The sequence below is a fragment of the Lygodium microphyllum genome, unplaced genomic scaffold, assembly GCF_053477565.2.
Source record: "Lygodium microphyllum isolate KBCC unplaced genomic scaffold, Lygodium_microphyllum_v1.1.10 scaffold_39, whole genome shotgun sequence".
Taxonomy (NCBI): domain Eukaryota; kingdom Viridiplantae; phylum Streptophyta; class Polypodiopsida; order Schizaeales; family Lygodiaceae; genus Lygodium; species Lygodium microphyllum.
In genome coordinates, this window is record NW_028229522.1 from 887650 (window position 1) to 905396 (window position 17747).

Here is a 17747-nt window from a genome sequence, read left to right on the forward strand (position 1 = left end):
ACAACATGGCAAAAGAAGGACCATTTGGTAGTGATAAATGTATATCCAAAATTTGAACAATGCTACATGCATAGTTGTTTCTAAGATTAATACATCCTCTCTTTCCAATATCATAAGTAGAGAACCAATAATTCATCACCAAAAGTGCATGAAAAAAAACATCACCATCATTGCCGCCACATATATTAATCTTCTAGATATTTGTTATGCTTTTCTTTTTGCTATCATTCGTCATTTGCCTTCTTATCTTTTTGTTTTTTTTCTTCTATTTTAAGTAGTACTTACAAAAGCAACATTCTACATCCTTTTTGCGACATGACTTGCCTTTTGAATTGCCTCTCTTACAAGAGTTACCTGGTGTTTGACCTTCCTCTCACTATAAGTACATTGGAGCTCTTTGGCCTTGCATTGTTCTTTTATTCACCTCCTTGGTGAGAAAGTTACTCTCATAATTAGCACTCCTATGACCACCTAAGGATAGAAATTACTAATAGAAAGGTAATCTTGAAAGTATCCTAACTCTCATGCAATAACTAACAAGAAAATGGCATTCAATATATCTTGAGAGATAATCTTCTATATGTTAGTTGATGAAAAATGGTGTTAAACTCATCGAGGCGATAAGATATCAAACCCCCTACTCCATGTGGAGATCGACGAGTTTTTTCAGCCAAGAAACCTACGAGGCTATACTTTATTTTTCATACATGTCACTAAGCTTTTTCCATGCACCACATGCATCTTTCATGTCTCACATTGAAATACATGAACTTTGAGAGTCAAAAAATAATAGTGAAGCATGCGAGTACATCAAATTCCTCCCATGCATCTACATCCCTATCCTCAAGCTTAATCTCTCTATATTTGATTGGTTTCACATGCTTCTTCTAGACCAATACATTGTATATTTTGTCTTTCCAATATGAAAAGATTTTTCCATCAATATTTTCAATATTGAGCAATGCATTTGCTGAACTTGATAAAGAAGCCATAATGACAAAAGTATCTTTGCACACAATAAATAGCAAGATATCTTTAGTTGTTATCAAATATCAAACCAACATTAAACTAATGTAAAAATGATATTTTAGCTGTAATGTTCCTTTCCCTCCACATGAACCAATGCTTGGTAGGGTGGAAGCTTTTTAAACTTTATAAGATTTTAAATCTTCTTATTTAACTAAAGAGAGATAATGCAAGATAATGCAAACAAATTATTGCCAAATGAATTCTCATTACAATCATCATCAATCCCTCATTGATCATCACATTGAGTTAGTGCAAGTTTTGGAAATGCCATGCCATTACACAATCAGATTAAAACCATCAATGACGAGTTCAAGATTATTAACAGTCATAGCATGCATGATAAAACAATTGCCTTTAGCTAAGACTATATAAGCCTTAGTAATGCATTTTACCTATGCCTTTTTTGCAAATACTTTGTGTGTGTGTGTGTGTGTGTGTGTGTGTGTGTGTGTGTGTGTGTGTGTGTGTGTGTGTGTGTGTGTGTGTGTGTGTGAGGGGGGGAAGGAGGGAGGGAGGGAGGGAGGGAGAGAGAGTGTGTGTGTGTGTGTGTGAGGAAGAGAAGTGAAAGGAGAGATTGGCGAGGAAGAGAAGTCAAAGGAGGACAAGGGAAGAAGAAGAGAAGGGAGGAGAGAAGGTAAAGGGAAAGAAGGGAAGAAGAGGAGGAGGAGAAAATTAGAAGAAGAGGAGAGGGAAAAAAAAAAGATAGATAGAAGGGGAAAACTAGAAAAATAGGAGAGGAAAGGAGTAGCAGAAGGGAAGACAAGAACAAGAGAGAGGAGGAGTAGAAGATAAGAACAGTAGAGAGAAAGGAAAGATGAAAATAGAGAAAAGAAGTAAAGTTGTAAAAGAGTGGGGATAGATGGGTAGGACACGGGTTAGCACTCAAATACTTAATTATATTGATGGGCTATTTAAGGCGTTGAGAGAAACCACATTAAGGCATCAGTTAATCAATAGTCATGTCTCTTTTACCCTTCCTTCTAGCTTTCATGGCTTCCCTTCTCTTTCACTCCCTTTTTCTATCCTTCTCTCTCTTCTGCTAGTATTTCTCTCTCTTCTCATATCTTCTCCCTCATTCTCTCTCCTCTCTACAGTCTCTCCCTTCTCTCCTTCTCTCCTTCTCTTTCCTAGGTCTCCTTCATTACAGTTGGTATCAAAGCATAGGCATTTGGTCCTTTCTCATCCTCTTTTCTCATATCCAATTATATTTTACAAAAAATAACCAATCAGATCGGTATAGCAATGGACAGGAGCTATAAGAAGCAATGATGGTGTACCACATGGTGTTGGCAACCTTTCTTGGAGATCTCACAGAGCTATGGCCAAGTTAGAGGCACTCGCATCAAATTTAGTAGCTCATCACAAATTTTGAGGTAAAAATTTAGGGATTCTTGGTTGAAGGAGGCTCAAAGTTAGAGAAGAGTAAAGCTACTGCTACTTTTCAAGAAATACCTTCTTCCTCTTCTTTTCTCAAGCTTGCTTGAGGCTACCATGGTCTCTCTTTTGATTATATCTCTCATTCCTTGCTCCAAACCATCTACAACATCTTGAGGGAAAGATTTCTTGTACTTTTCTCTATCATTCAAGCACCCCTTTGAGGTGGATCAATTCAACCATGTGGGAGACATCTTCAGAGAGATTCGTACTAGCTCCACGCAGATATAATGGCTATCGTGTGAGAGTCCCATGGTGAAAAAGGGGGTGAGTGGTGACCACAACAATGTTGTGGAGATGGCTGCATTACTTGACCCTGTAGGCCACTGTCAGTTTGCCAAACAACTAAAGGGAAGTGGGCATCAAGATTTGAGAGTAGCATTTAAGCACCCGTAAAGAAAGAAGTAGACTAATGCAAATTTTATGCAAGAATTTTAAAGATGATGGAAGAGGAACATGAGGATTCAAAAATTTTAAGAGATTGAGGAAGAAAAAAAATGCAAAACTTTGGTCGTTGTGTTGATTGCAAATTTTTCATGATTTTTTTGATGGTTGAATTGAAGAAAGATAGCTTCTTGGTCGTTCGAGATGTCAAGCTGGGCATGCAGGATTTTTCAGATCCAAAATCGGTCATTGGATGAAGGAGTTGTGAGTAGCCAGACAATGAAAAGGTCAAACTTGACCAAAAAAGTGGACAAACAAATGGGCATGGCCTTTAGCGGGGCCATAGCCCCTAATTTTTTTCGAGTGGGGAAGGGGGGGGCATTTTTTCAAAACAGCGCGATTAGTAGCAACCCCTGCCCCATGGCGACGATTTAATGAGGAGGGGTGTGGAGAACACCCCACCCAATAGATCATGGCCAAAATCTTATTGATTTTTATGCTCTCCATTGCTGCTTTCTAATAGCAAAATGACTACCCAGTGGAGAAGATGTAGAATCGGTATTTCTTTGTCCTCTCTTCTCTCTCCTCTTGCGGCTTATTCATATGCGTGAGAAGGGGGTGGAGTTTAATGAATGATGATGATGGAATGATGGAACCGAAGCAAAGGAGATCATAGATCGGGGCTGTGAGAGAGCATCAGTGGCCAAGAAAGAGCGTCAGTAGCCTCCCACCATGAAATATGTGTTTTCTAAAGCGGGATTCTATGCGTAGTAGTAGATTCATTTGTTTTATGAGAGATATTCGATGAAATTGTTTGGAAATGGTTTCCTTTGAGTCTTAATACTGAAATATATTAGTAATCTTGAAAAAAACCAAAAAAGTAGTCATATAATAATTTATACCAAAACACGCAAAACCCACAATTATGCAGTTTTCATATAAATGATAATTTTTAGGGGTTTTGTTGTGATTTTGGGATTCATGTGGATTAGAAATGAATATAAAATCAATTCTTAGTGATTGTGATCAATCCCAACCCATAAATCAAAAATAGCAAAATTTTTATTTAAATAAATGAAAAAATAGTGAAAAAAAAGAAAATTTTAGGTTTTTGCATTGGAAAATTAAGGGAAAATATGCTTTATGTTCGTGGATGTATGACATGGCTGGAGCATGAGGGATAAGCCTCATTTTAGCGTTTTCTTTGTGTTAAAGTATAGTTTTTACCGCTTTTACAAGAAAAACACATTAAAAAAGTCTCCTACACCTATCAACCCATGCATAACCGAAACGGTAGGGAGGAGGGGTTTTGAGGGTAATTAGTTGTGGTGATAACATTCAAAATTCTGATCTATTTTCTTGTGCATACCATATAGGATGTTTATATATAGGATGTCTCCTTCTGTCCCTGCTTACGAGGTGTTTTGCACGGATGTATGTGTAGGGACTCCCTTTAAGGAGTGTAGGTAAGGCTTAACCATTGGATTACAATCCAAAACAAACACGAAATTCACAATAGAAGTTGGGGTAGTGTATCCCTTAGACGCTCCTAGCCACGAGGCCAAGGGGGTATGTTCTTTGATATAGAGAGGCCTGTTGACTAGTGCTTAGAGCCTATGTTAGGCCCATTTTAGGTCCTGACAAGCTTGCCATCCACAACTTCTTGAGTAGCCTGCATGATTGCATCTGCTATCTTGGGATCAAGTCCATAGCTACTAACCACCACTACTGACTTTTTTTCAAAATCCCAAATGCTCGTATGGCTTGCTCTAGCATGTGTTTGTGTCCATCACCAATCGCAAATTTCTGCAAAGAATGTCAGATTTGTGCACCCCAATACTTTTTTTTGTGGGGTCCTTGACGGGTTCAAAAGTGTCCCGCTCTTCTATGAACTTATAGAGCATGGTGGAGATAAACATGGCAGAAATTACCAGATGATGCAATCAACATTCTCAAAGCTTCTGGTAGTGCTACAAAGGTTATTGACAAGCATGCATCATAGTTGAGTGTTCTTGCTCAAGCTTCCAATCAATCTGATTGGAGAGTTTCATCAATAGGATCGTCTCTTGCACTCTCAAACTTTCTTAGCAACTCTCAGACTACAAGTACTAGCACAACTTCAAGAGCCATATCATCACATGTTTCTCTAAGCTTTCAATAGTCAACTTCAACTAATCCTAGGTCAAAACCACATTTAGCAATGATATAAGATGCATCATCTTCTACACCATCAACTTCCATTCCAGCCACCATCACATCAACTCCATTGAAGACCTCGACCCCAAGTTTGGAGGATCAACGATTACTACAAGATTGTCCTCTACAATTGGGGTAACTATGTCTTCAATAGCTCCATCCACAAATGCCCAGGTTCTTCATTTGTGCCAAGTAGTTCAATTTCAGGTGTTATGGCTAGATAGCCAAGCATAGCTCTTACCCAAAAGTACCTTGTGAAGTTACAAGAAAATATGTGGAGGAGATGATTAAAGATTGGACTAGTGAGCAACATGAACTCCTGCTCTGATTTGCTTGAGCAGGGCTATGAGGATAAAGGTTACACCTTATCATTGGTGTTGTCTCTAGAAATTCATTTATAGAATGTACCAAATTTGAAGGATGGTTGATGCCCTAGCTGTAGAAAAGCTTACATGAAAGATACAAGTTCACCAAGTTCACCAAAAGCTTTACAGATCGAGATTCTGATGCAGAATATACCGAGTCCACCAAAAGCTTTTAATGCCCTTTCACCAAAACCTTTACCTCATGAGAGGGCTTTTGGCATATTTTTCCCCGAGGAGTCAATGATAAGCACAAGTACTCAACGTTGATCTAATATTGAAGTAATCTTCCAAGAAATTGGAGCACTCACCCTCTTGAAGATCATGGATAGCCATGACCACTTTTGAAGCTTTAAGTCCCTTCAAGAAGCATTGGTTATTAAATCTTGAAGCTCTTTCATAGTAATCTATTGCTAAAATGGATCAATACTACAAATTTTAATGCTTGTTAGCCCTCGAGAGGCTACTAGGAACCACAAATTGGGGAATTTTGGCTCTAGACCTTCATTCTTGTTGTTGAGCATCTCTCATAGTGCTTGCATCTTGGACATTCCCCTTCCTTGTGTCTTGGATAGCTGGGAACTTTGGCACTATTGAGGCTTCAATCTTCCTTGTGGACTCTACATCAAGTAATCAAAGTACACTACTATGGAGCATTGCAACTATGGTATACATAGGAGTGCATGATAGCTGTTTTGATGTTAATTGGTCTATGGATGTGGTATACTTATGCCTCATAGATTCTATCATAATTGCAAAGGATATTGATACATTGAACTTTATTGGAAATGACACATATGGTGATACTCATCTGCTCATGCTGACATTGAGGTGTGTATGAACTTGACAATGGTACTTATAGTGGTATGCCTATGTCTATGTTGGTAAGTATATGCCCTTGTTTGGTAGTGATACTTATGTTGGTCATCATGAGACAATCATGCTTGAAAATATTATGCTCCTTTGGCAATGCATTTGGGCATGGTGGCAATTTTTTGGATCATATTGGTAGTGACTTCCAACCCACAATGATTTATAGGACAAGTTTTAGCTCATAATAGACGTATACATGCTACGGCAGACTTCTACAAGTATTTATAAGGGTATTTGTGGTTTGGGAAAGTATTTGCAGGTACCCCAAGTGTGCTCACATGTCTCCAGAGGTCCTCATTCCATTTGATAACTTGGTTAGACCCTATAGGGTATCTACTGTTCAAAACAAGCCTCTCATAGTTGCAAATAGGGTGCTATACTACACAATTTAGCCACACATTTCTTATTACAAAAATTTCTATATAAGACCTATTATTACATACCCACGCTCTTTACATAGAGGGGATTGATACTTTTGACTAGAGCTAAAAATCATCCAAATCGGAGCTCTCCTTGGAGAGTTACAACCACTTTTGTGTGCAGTAGTCCTACAGGATAGGCCACAATCCCCTTCTATACAGCCAATGAAAGTTCACAACCAATTCTGAATATTTTTGACATAAATTTTTTATGCAGAAAGGATAAGGACTTGATGGATAAAATTCACCAACAAAGAGACAATAGTATTTGCAAAAACAAATCAACCATGGCTCCTAGTTCTAGTTCCTTTTCTCACTCTTGGCATCCCCAAATGAATGAATTGAATGCTACTCTATGGTGACAAGAAGATCTCTAGGCGAAGAGACATAATCAACTACTTGAGAAACACAATCAGTTCATGTCTAAGATGGACCAAGTGATCTCAACCATCTCAATCACCAACATGTAATCCAAGGCAATCAATGACAAACTTGCAGCCCTTACAACTCAAGTTGCTCAAATGGTTATGCTTAAAAGGATGGATGAGTGTGATTGTGAACAACGACACGGTCATTCTCATGGAAACTATGAGTACCATGATCATTGGTATGAGTTTAATGAGCAAAGGCAGTAGCATGTGCCTACTTATGGTCATCATGCATATGGTGATTGTGAATATTTAGTAGCACATCTAATGACTATGCATGTTCTTATAAGCTACATTTTGGTCACATACATGGACAACCACCTAGATAGCCTTATGAACATGGGAAACATCATACAAATGTATGTGAGTATTTACATGGGGAGGAACATCACTATTAGCAACGGGGATTTTATTTTTGCGGGCTTTCATTTTCGTTCTTTTCTAATCAATCTCTTTTTTTCGAGCTTTTTCGTGCAACATATCCATTCTGCATATAAATAGTCTTACTTAAGGAGTACGACACATTGCATTTACATGAACACACACACATCAAGAAAACAAAACCAACGAAAAACTAGTAAAATATATTCGTGTCAAATAGTTGCAAGGTACACTCTTCCTAAAAACAAATCAAAGATCCCAATGCATGTAATCTCTTAGACAAAATCAGGCATAGTCACATGACGAAGTGTATAATAAACATATATATAAAAGTAGTAACAAAATGAAATGTCTAGAGTCTCTCGAAAAAAAAAACACACTCTCTCTCAGCATGGTACCGGTCCACACACTATGGTGGACAAACACTCCCCATAGAGCACATCATCTATTTCTAGACACATGCAATGTCTCATCTCCTCTGCACTGGCCCGCGCCAAACCACCACACCCCGCAAACACATCCAAAACATAGTCGTAGCATTTCGTAAATGTAGCTAGTAACCACCTAACCATATCACCAATCACATATCACCAATCAAGATACAGAATCTTTGCGGCCATGCAAGTAGAAACAATGAAAATACCATACAAGGTAACCTGAGAGCAAAAACATGCAAGACTACTTACCGAAAGAAAAGATGAGACCTCTCTGCTCTGCCTCTGACAATGACACCATCAACGTCCATGGGAAAGACACAATCATCCATCATGTAGCTACGATACGTTGGAAACAATCTCTCTGAAATCTTCTCCCCAGCCTCTCTGTCGTAGCAAGGCATAACATAACCAGCACGATGCCAAAGACACACAGTAAGATCAAGTACCTATTCACGAGTGGAAATAGAATAAGTGATCCATGTTTTTATTTAAAGCATGTAACATAAACTTTATTTAGAACATACAACCGTACATTCAACGTATCCAACTTTGTTATCTTACCGCCTCTCTAGTAACGGGATGTTGATAAGCCTTGGAGTCACACATGAGTGTCGAAGTGCGGTGAAGCACAAACCCCACCCTTGCCGCATCCATAATAAACCCATAACTAGACCCTTTGAGAACGTGTTCCACTTGGTCGAAGTGACTAAGAATCCCTGGTTGGCCAAATACTCATGAGCAAGGTCCATACAACCCATAACTAGACCCTTTGAGAACGTGTTCCACTTGGGAATAGTCATGCCCTCTACAAACAACATTGGTATTATGATATATGAGAAGTGAGTTTGATGTAAACCTTGTGTGATAGAAAGCATAACTTACCCAATGGGATGGGACCTAGAGCATCCACAAGCAAGCTCGTAGGAAAATCCGCAAATATCAATCGAGCCACCTCTTGACATGGAACTCCATCTTTGCTATAAAGATGCATCTTTTGTGTTGCAAAAAACTTGTTGATGCTATACACAAAACAACATAGTCATTAATGCAAAGTAACCGATGATGCAATGCTATATGCAACATGTAAATTGATGTTCTTGCAATATGTAGTTGTCATGTCTACCTATCAAGGGCAAATCTATCAATTTGGGTCACATCCACTAATAGAGCATCGACATATGTTTGATACTGGAACCCTGCAACAATTATCTCAAAGTAATTTATTTTTAATAATCATACACGAATTTCAAGTTAATATAAGACTTCTCACCTACTAAATGGGTCATAGGTCTCCTCTCCCAATTCTCTCGACCAAGAGATGAATCTGCAACAAAGGAGGTGGTGGGCGCCATAGAGGACTCTGGCACATTTTTTCTCCCTGGATTACCTTGAGTACCCTGGGTGGCACCTTTGGTAGCCTTGGTTGCTTGCTTCTCTACAGTGGTGGGTGCGGTAAGCGGTTCATGAGTATCAACTCCCTCCTTGAATCCTACATAGTATCATTCACCCTTAGACTCCCATGCATGAGCACAAAAACTATTGCTACAAAAGCGACAAGATGTTTACATAGATTGAAGTACTTACTGTCATGCAGATCTTTCTCTTGCTTAGGTATAACCCCCACAGGGTAATCCAGCCACCAAGGGCAAACACTTGCCTCCCATGCCGTCAATTTTCTATCACGTAATGATGGAGAATACATAGTGTTCTCGTCACGAACATCAATCCACTCTCTTGTGAATTGCGGAGCTGCATCCAGCCTCTTCTCTTCTACACATTGTAGTATCCACCTGCAACATTCTTGCCAATTACGCAAGCAAATGCATGCAATCTAATATGAAAATCAGACACACAATCTAATATGAAAATGCATGCTAACCTATAAATCACACGTTTGGCTGAAAACGTAAGCTCTGGCATCTTCTCTGCAACATCTGAAGATTTCACTCCATCCAAGAGGTGTACAAAAGCCTACACAAGTTTCACAAGCGCTTAACATTAGCACATATACATTTTAAGAAAGAACTTAAGAAAGCAATATGAATGCACTGCATTGAGTCAACCTGCATGACATGATTCTTCATGTTAAGCTTAAAGAACTCCTCAAATGAATCTGGTAGCTGTGGACCTTCTACTTGTATCCTATCAATCTGAAGTAGTGCCTCCGAATGCAAGTGAGCCCAATATGTCTCTTTCTTCATGTAAACCCAAAAGAGCTTATAATCACCAAAATGCGGATATTGGGGGTCTTTGGCCTTTGTGAGACTCATAAGATGCAACAATATTTTTTTCCTGTGATGCACAACAATATACACAAATAGAAAGCATTGAAGAAAAAAGCATCACATACACACACCTTGCGTTATATATACAAATTACCTTTCCGCAGGGATTTTTGAGCTTGTGAGACAATACAGCTTGTCTCTTGTGATCTTGAGCATGCTTGCATCATCCCACTTTAGCCCAAATAACAACTTAAAGAACTCATCACCATTTTGGGGATTAGCAATGGATAGGTATTTGTAACCCCTATCCTTAAGGCGCTCCTCTTCCACCCTTGTAGCCTTCTCCAAACGTTTCTTCCTCTCTACCTCATCTAGACCAAGAGCCTCAAGCTTAGCAGTTTCTTTTGAGATGAAGACATGAAATTCATCCTATCATTCCAAAAAAAAACTAAATTAGAGATAGAAAAGCACATCTCATACAAGTGAGCCATAGAAAGAAAATCACCTTCCATACAAGCTGAGATATCAAACCGCAAGGAGAGTTATACCATGGAGCAACACCATGATAATACCTTGCCTCTATACTCATCTCAACCTCAGCCCACTTCCTCATGGCCGGACTCAATCTATCTAGAATGGAGTCTTTGTTTGCAATACCAAACTTTTGAAACATATACACCTCATGCGCAATATTTGGAGTAACATGAGCTCTGGCAATACTATTGAAAACAAACAAAAGCATAATATGAGAATGTATGTGTAACATATTACAAAGAGGAGCATAGTTAAAGGAAGAAGACTTACGCGTTGGTGGTGTCTAGTGCGAGTAGTAGCTCTGCTTCCTTTGCCTTGAGCACCTCAATGAATTGGCACCATACACTAACATGGTAGTGAGCACAGTCGGAGTACTCTGTAATTGAAAACCAACAAACATAAGAATGGGATACAAACATTCAATACTTGCATGTATAGTGGACAACTTACTTTCCTTGATGCGTTTCCACCACGTTTTAAGCCTGTGGTTTCCATCCCAAACCAAGAACTTTTTACCCTTAAGGTCTTGCCACTCTCTTCCAAGAGCCCTCTCAAAATCCTCATTTCTTTGACGCCATATTGGACCCCATTCATCTAGATTGCTGGCTGTCACAGACATGGTCTCCCCTCTCGGACCTTCAACTGACACAAGGAAGTGTCCCATAGTCTCAAGATAACCAGTGGAATCAAAGGAAGGAATCAACCACTAGGCATCATCCGTAGCAAATCTGACTGCCTCATGAGCCACTAATCTGCAAAGAGGCACAAGAGGAGGTAGCGTCCTCTTTTTTATATAAAATTGACTCAGCACATCCTTCATCAGTCCTAGAGAGACTTGCTTGCCTAAGTTCCTTGAGTGCTTCTTTTCTTTTTCATCATCATTCTCCCTTTGATCACTATCACCACTCACCTCTTCTTTGTCATCTAGACTATCATGCTGCACATTAGTCTCTGTAGGAGCAGATATTAATAAGTAAAAATTAAAAAAAGTAGCATTAAACCAATCATATTTAATACATAACACTGAACAAAGCATCATATGTAAATGAAATGGACAAATAAGTGACTACCTGTGTGCTCCGCAACCCCGTCAATTGTATTGGAGTCCCCATCCACTTGTGCTTCGTCATCAATGTAGACACATCTTTTTGGACCACGTCCTTTCTTTGTTGAAGGAGTGTCCACTGATCTCAAACGTGATGATGCTTCTTGCTCTAAGATCCGCCCAGGAACACATCCTGAACGTAGCTTCATACAGACTTCACGGCTACTATGAGGTGACACACATTTCTTTCTCTTTCTAAGCATTCTTTTAGGTGCCATAACTTTCTCTACACACTTACAAATAGATACACAATCAACCTCTTTAAGATTAACAACACAATCAATCTCTTTAAGATTAGCAACACAATCAATCTCTTTAAGGTCACGGGACAAAGCCACGGACGAAGCCACACGCTTGTGCATAAGCCCACGGATCGTCCGCGCGGATGCAGACGATTGGGGGGTTCAATCTCTTACCTTATTCTCACGAAGCATATGGGATGAAGCCACACGCTTGTATCCATGGGGGGTTCAATCTCTTACCTTGGAGGCCCGTCGGACAGCATACGGGACGGCACACGGGATAGTTGCCATGGGGCATAAGCCCACCCATTGTCCGCGTGGACGCGGACGATTGGGGGGCTTCAAGGTGTTACCTTGGAGGCCCACACGACGGCGCATACCAAATGACGGGACGGCATACAGGACGGTTGCCACGGGGCATAAGCCCACCCATCATCCGCGTGGACGCGGACGATTGGGGGGCTTCAAGGTGTTACCTTGGAGGCCCACACGACGGGACGACATAACCAAATGATGGGATGACATACGGGACAGTTGCCATGGGGCATGAGCCCGCCCATCGTCCGCGTGGACACGGACGATTGGGGGGCTTCAAGGTGTTACCTTGGAGGCCCACACGACGGCTTAGCCCACACGAAGCATGACCAAATTAACACGACGGCTTAGCCCACACGAAGCATGACAAAGCGTGACAAAGGTAAACCAAAAGACGAAGCTTAAGCCCACCCATCATCTGCGTGGACACGGACGATTGGGGGGCTCAAGATGTTACCTGGGACAGACGAAGCCGTTGATATCGCGGATTGGGAGGCCACGGAAGAAGCCGTTGATTGGGAGGCCACGGACGAGGATACGAACAGTCGCGCAGTGCTGCAGGAGTTACGAACAGTCGCGCAGGATACGAACAGTTGCGGATGCAGGAGTTACGAACAGTCGCGGATTGGGAGGCCACCGTCGTGAGGCACCGTCGTTAGTCGCTAGTGCTGCAGGAGTTACGAACAGTCGTTAGTCGCTAGTGTTGCAGGACGAAGCCGTTGATCATCGCTAGTGCTGCAGGAGTTACGAAGAGTCGTGCACCGTCGTGAGGCACCGTCGTTGTGGGGCACCGTCGTGAGCTACAGGAGCGAGACCGTTGTGGGGCACCATCGTTGTGGGGCACCGTCGTGAGTTGTGGGGCACCGTCGTGAGAGAGAGACGGAGAGAGGGAGAGAAAGAGAAGGGAGAAAGAGAAGGGAGAAGGGAGAACGAGAGAAGGGAGAGAGAGAGAAAGAGAAGGGAGAAGGGAGAAAGAACGGAGAAAGAGAAAGAGAAGGGAGAAGGGAGAAAGAGAAGGGAGAAGGGAGAGAGGGAGAAGGGAGAGAGAGAGAGAGAGGGAGAAGGGAGAGAGAGAGAAAGAGAAGGGAGAAAGAGAAGGGAGAAGGGAGAAAGAACGGAGAAAGAGAAAGAGAAGGGAGAAGGGAGAAAGAGAGAAGGGAGAGAGAGAGAAAGAGAGAAGGGAGAAGGGAGAAGGGAGAAAGAACGGAGAAAGAGAAAGAGAAGGGAGAAGGGAGAAAGAGAAGGGAGAAGGGAGAGAGGGAGAAGGGAGAGAGAGAGAGAGAGAGGGAGAAGGGAGAAGGGAGAGAGAGAGAAAGAGAAGGGAGAAAGAGAAGGGAGAAGGGAGAAATAACGGAGAAAGAGAAAGAGAAGGGAGAAGGGAGAAAGAGAGAAGGGAGAGAGAGAGAAAGAGAAGGGAGAAAGAGAAGGGAGAAGGGAGAGAGGGAGAAAGAGAAGGGAGAAGGGAGAGAGAGAGAAAGAGAAGGGAGAAAGAGAAGGGAGAAAGAGAGAAGGGAGAGAGAGAGAAAGAGAAGGGAGAAAGAGAGAAGGGAGAGAAGGGAGAGAGAGAGAGGGAGAGGAGAGAGAGTGAGAGCAAAGAGAGGAGAGAGTTGAGGAGAGACTTAATAACCCTAATAAAGAAGTTAGCCGTTGATTGCGTAATTAGGTAACTAGTTGGCCGTTAAATAATTAAATAATTAATACAACATAAATAAATTATGAGTGCATAAAGGTGAAGGATGGTGGGTGGTTGAGTCGTAAATTTTTCTATTGATTTCTCTCCGCTTGTAGTGACGGTGAACTGTTGCCTTCTCTTCATCAAATACACACTATGAGCTATATTCAGAGTTTTCTTCTCTTCATCAAATACTAACCCACCAGAGGGCACGACATGTCGAGTTTTGCTATTTTGACATGGAGACTAGCCAGTGATTGCTTAGAGCACAGGGTTTCATTAAGAAATGGGGAGATTCTTTTGAGTGAGTACTACCTACAGAATCTATTGCCTCCAACACAAAAATTCCAGGGGTTGCAAGCCGTCATAGAGAATGATGGTGGAGCAAACAATGTCACTGTGTCTCCAAGATGGGATCATCAAGGGCATGCGGACTATCTGATTGATAGTACATTATCATCCACCTACTCTATCAGGCACTCAAGTAACTATGTGTGCATCTCTAACAGTATTGAGTCAATAGAAGATGAGATTGACAACTACATTGATTGTACTCCAGGTTGTAGCAAATCAACTCTAGTGTGTCTTGACGTACACTCAGATAACAAGAAGGATGTTGATGACACAAATGTCGGGGAGGACCTATGTGTGGGCGGCCAAAGCGAGGACTTATCTTCCTATGATAACTCGATTGCAGCCTTCATTGAGGAGAAAGCTAGAACGGGTAGATTGAAAAAATTACTAGCGCTCTGTGGACCTCCACGAAGGGTGGATGAGCTCCCAATCGAGTATAATGGCACAATTGCTTTTGAGCTTCCAGCCACAGATAGCAAGAAACGAATGATGGGTATGGAATAAAAATATGATGGTCACCTGTGGTCGCGGCCCTCACAGACAAATATGGCAATTGAGTGCACTGTGCGCTTGAGCTATTGTCTTGGAAGCCTTCAATGTCTTAGGATCACTTGTCCTTACTACATAACAGAGGGAAAGTACAATGATGTTTTTTTCCATGGTCACTTGGATAGAACCGTGAGCATGGGTTATCCTGCAAGTGAGGGAAACTCCAAGATAACATGTCACTATTGTCTTAATGTTGCTACTTGTGTAGCCATTTGCAAATGCATGATCTATTATGTGTTGTCGCTGGATCCTACAATGACACGTTTGGTGATCCATGTTGGGGAGCATGCTCACAGTGTTCAACATGGCACTAAGAGGGCAACCCTTGACAAGGTGCGGAGGCTTGTGAGCACGGTCCTAAAGATCGAAAAGGGAGGCCCACGAAAAATACAGATGCTAGTCGCTCGGCAGATGTTGTTTGAATCTTTAACAAAAGAAGACGAGTCAGAGGCGACAGAGGTGGATCTTAATCATTTTCTAGAAGAAATGATGCCACTTGTGCAGAATAAAGGGTAGGCTTGTGCATTATTATTTTCTGCTTACAATGTATGTCCTGCATTTGAAATAACCCTCTAATAAACACATAGGTTCAAAGGCATTGTTTCACAAGAAAGAGCCAAACAAGGTCAGGTGGTTGGTGATGGGTATGGCAACATACTTCTTTTGCAAAAACGTTGTGTCTTCCCATTTTTCCATGGAAGTAGATTTCCAGGACAAGGTGATGCCAAGGAGAAGTGCTACTTTTTTAAAATGTCCATCAAGGGACCAGCATCAGGGGTGGACTTAGTGAATCGTATGAGGCGAATTGGGACTGGAGATTTACAACGTGCATGGGTGCACTTTGATCATACCCATAGGATTGATGGGTGGGCAACTATGTCTTGTTCAGTTTATGATCACGGGTATGTGGCAACATAATGAAAGCTTTTTTTGAAATTAAATTGTTGTTGATGAACACTATACTAATGTATCAATCATGAACTAGCATGAGAGCATTGCAGGTAATTGCAATATGTGAATTTAAAGAGGAGGATGAAGAGTCTCAAATCCTGTTTTGGAGAAATTTGAATTCTGTCATGGTTCAATGTGGCCATGATCCACCTGACTTTGCTGGATTTATGTCCGATGAGGCAAGTGCGAATTGGATGGCAATAAGGGCTGTGTACAATGGAGGGCCTCATAACATAATGGAAGGGAGGGAGAGTTCTTGTCTTTTTCATTGGGAGCAAAGTTTGCAAAAGCATACCAAGAAATTAGTCCCTGTGGATAAACAAATGCACCACATTGAATTGTGTGAAGCATGGAGGCTAGCAACGACAACTCAACTAGCCTCACTTCAGGCTTCTGCTATCCGAGATTGGTGGGCACGAAATGTCAACAAGGAACACATCAAGGCTTTGGATAGGTGGTTGAAATGGTGGGAGCAAAGAATTGCCCACTGGGGAGGAATTGAATCTCATGTAAGTGTGACATTTTTTCCAGCTCCTTAAGATTTGTTGCACAATGTAGCAATGGGGAGAGCTACTGATTCTATTTTTGGATTTGACTCCGCAGGCTAACAAAAGTCCTTGGGAACATGCTCAAATTCCAAGCATAAACTTATCAGAAAGTGTCCATGCTAGTTGGTTAGCAGGTGAGGGTGGAAAACGAAAGATATCACTTTATGATGCATGTGTTAGTGATGTTTTGAATGCATATATTCAATGTGCAAAGAGGTTGGGCTATACCACGGGGAGGTTTATTGGATCTGGGCCTTCTATGGAGTCTTTGTTGGCTAGTGCCAGCAAAAGGGAATCCCCAAATCCCTCCTCTGTTGCACGGGCGTTGCAAGGTGTTGTAGCTGGAAGTCCTTTGTACGAGGAGCTTATAATGCAAGGTGATAGGGAGACTGTGCAAAGAAAAAAGAAGGGAGGTGGAGCAACTGTAAGTTCTCATAGACCGGGATACGTGATGGAGTCAAGGCAAAGGAAAATCAGGGGCAGGCCGCGGAGTATACAGTTTGACGATGGAAAGATGGAAGAGATATGTATCCAAGAGGATGAGGAGATACCAATCAAGCCCTTTGCAGGTGGAGTAAGTGCACCAAATGCGGAAACGTCAACTCACGTAGAAGAGGTAGAAGTGGCACAGGAGGAGTGGGCTTTACGAAGGACACCACCTAACTGTGTGAGAAAGTGTTTTGGTATGGAGGGTAGAAAGAATTGCAGCAGCAAATTACAGAGTCGGCAAGTGGGGTTAGTCGCACCATGCTTTTGGTCTGAGAGAGCCTATAAGAACAAGGCCATTGCACAATGGATATGGTTCTGTAATCATGATGTCAAGCATACAAACGCTGTGCAGAAACAAGTGATAGCATCTCCAATTGTTCCATCTTTGTGGCCAGTTGATATAGGAACAAATATATCGAAGGAAGAGTGTAGCAGCCTAAGACAGGCTGGTTTCAAGTTTGCCTGCTTTAGCTTTACAGCACCACCAAGGAACGAGAAGAGCAAACCTCCTATTTCTACAGAATGTGGTTCAAGCGGGAGAAGACGCAAGTGGAGACATGGAATTTCCAAAGATGCACAAAAGAGAATAGAGGCAGCTGGTTGCATGGTTGTGACATTCTTGGAGGAGGTAGTGCAACTTGAGAGACAACATTCAGTATTTCGAGTCTTGACAGAGAGTTGTTATGATGTGCACATCAAAGAAGAGCCTAGGTGCACTTGTCCTGATTTTCAAAAAAGAGAATCTAACCAAAAGGCATTTCTTGCTTGCAAACATATGTATTATGTGTACATGCACATACTTGGCCTTCAACCCAAGGAG

General features: G+C 41.5%; 1 protein-coding gene across 2 annotated transcripts; it reads right to left on the bottom strand.

Moving 5' to 3' along the window:
• Window positions 1-11022: 11022 nt before the first annotated feature.
• On the bottom strand, window positions 11023-11989 carry LOC148009113 (uncharacterized). 2 transcript variants are annotated; one of them, XR_015689870.1, is made up of 3 exons: window positions 11773-11989; window positions 11153-11653; window positions 11023-11078 (listed from the first exon to the last, which is right to left on the bottom strand). XR_015689870.1 is itself a non-coding variant. In XM_087673810.1 (2 exons), the coding sequence occupies exons 1-2, from the start codon at window positions 11954-11956 to the stop codon at window positions 11409-11411; spliced, it is 429 nt and encodes a 142-aa protein (XP_087529936.1). In that variant the 5' UTR covers window positions 11957-11989; the 3' UTR covers window positions 11074-11408. The 2 variants fall into 2 exon arrangements, 1 of the variants encoding a protein (XP_087529936.1); XM_087673810.1 differs by having other exon boundaries at window positions 11074-11653.
• Window positions 11990-17747: the final 5758 nt, after the last annotated feature.

Coding starts and splice junctions, on each gene's coding strand:
- LOC148009113 (XM_087673810.1), bottom strand. CDS start 11,956: ATGAAGCTACGTTCAGGATGTGTTCCTGGGCGGATCTTAGAGCAAGAA. Junction 11,654..11,772: donor CGGGGTTGCGGAGCACACAG/GTAGTCACTTAT, acceptor CTGCTCCTACAG/AGACTAATGTGCAGCATGAT.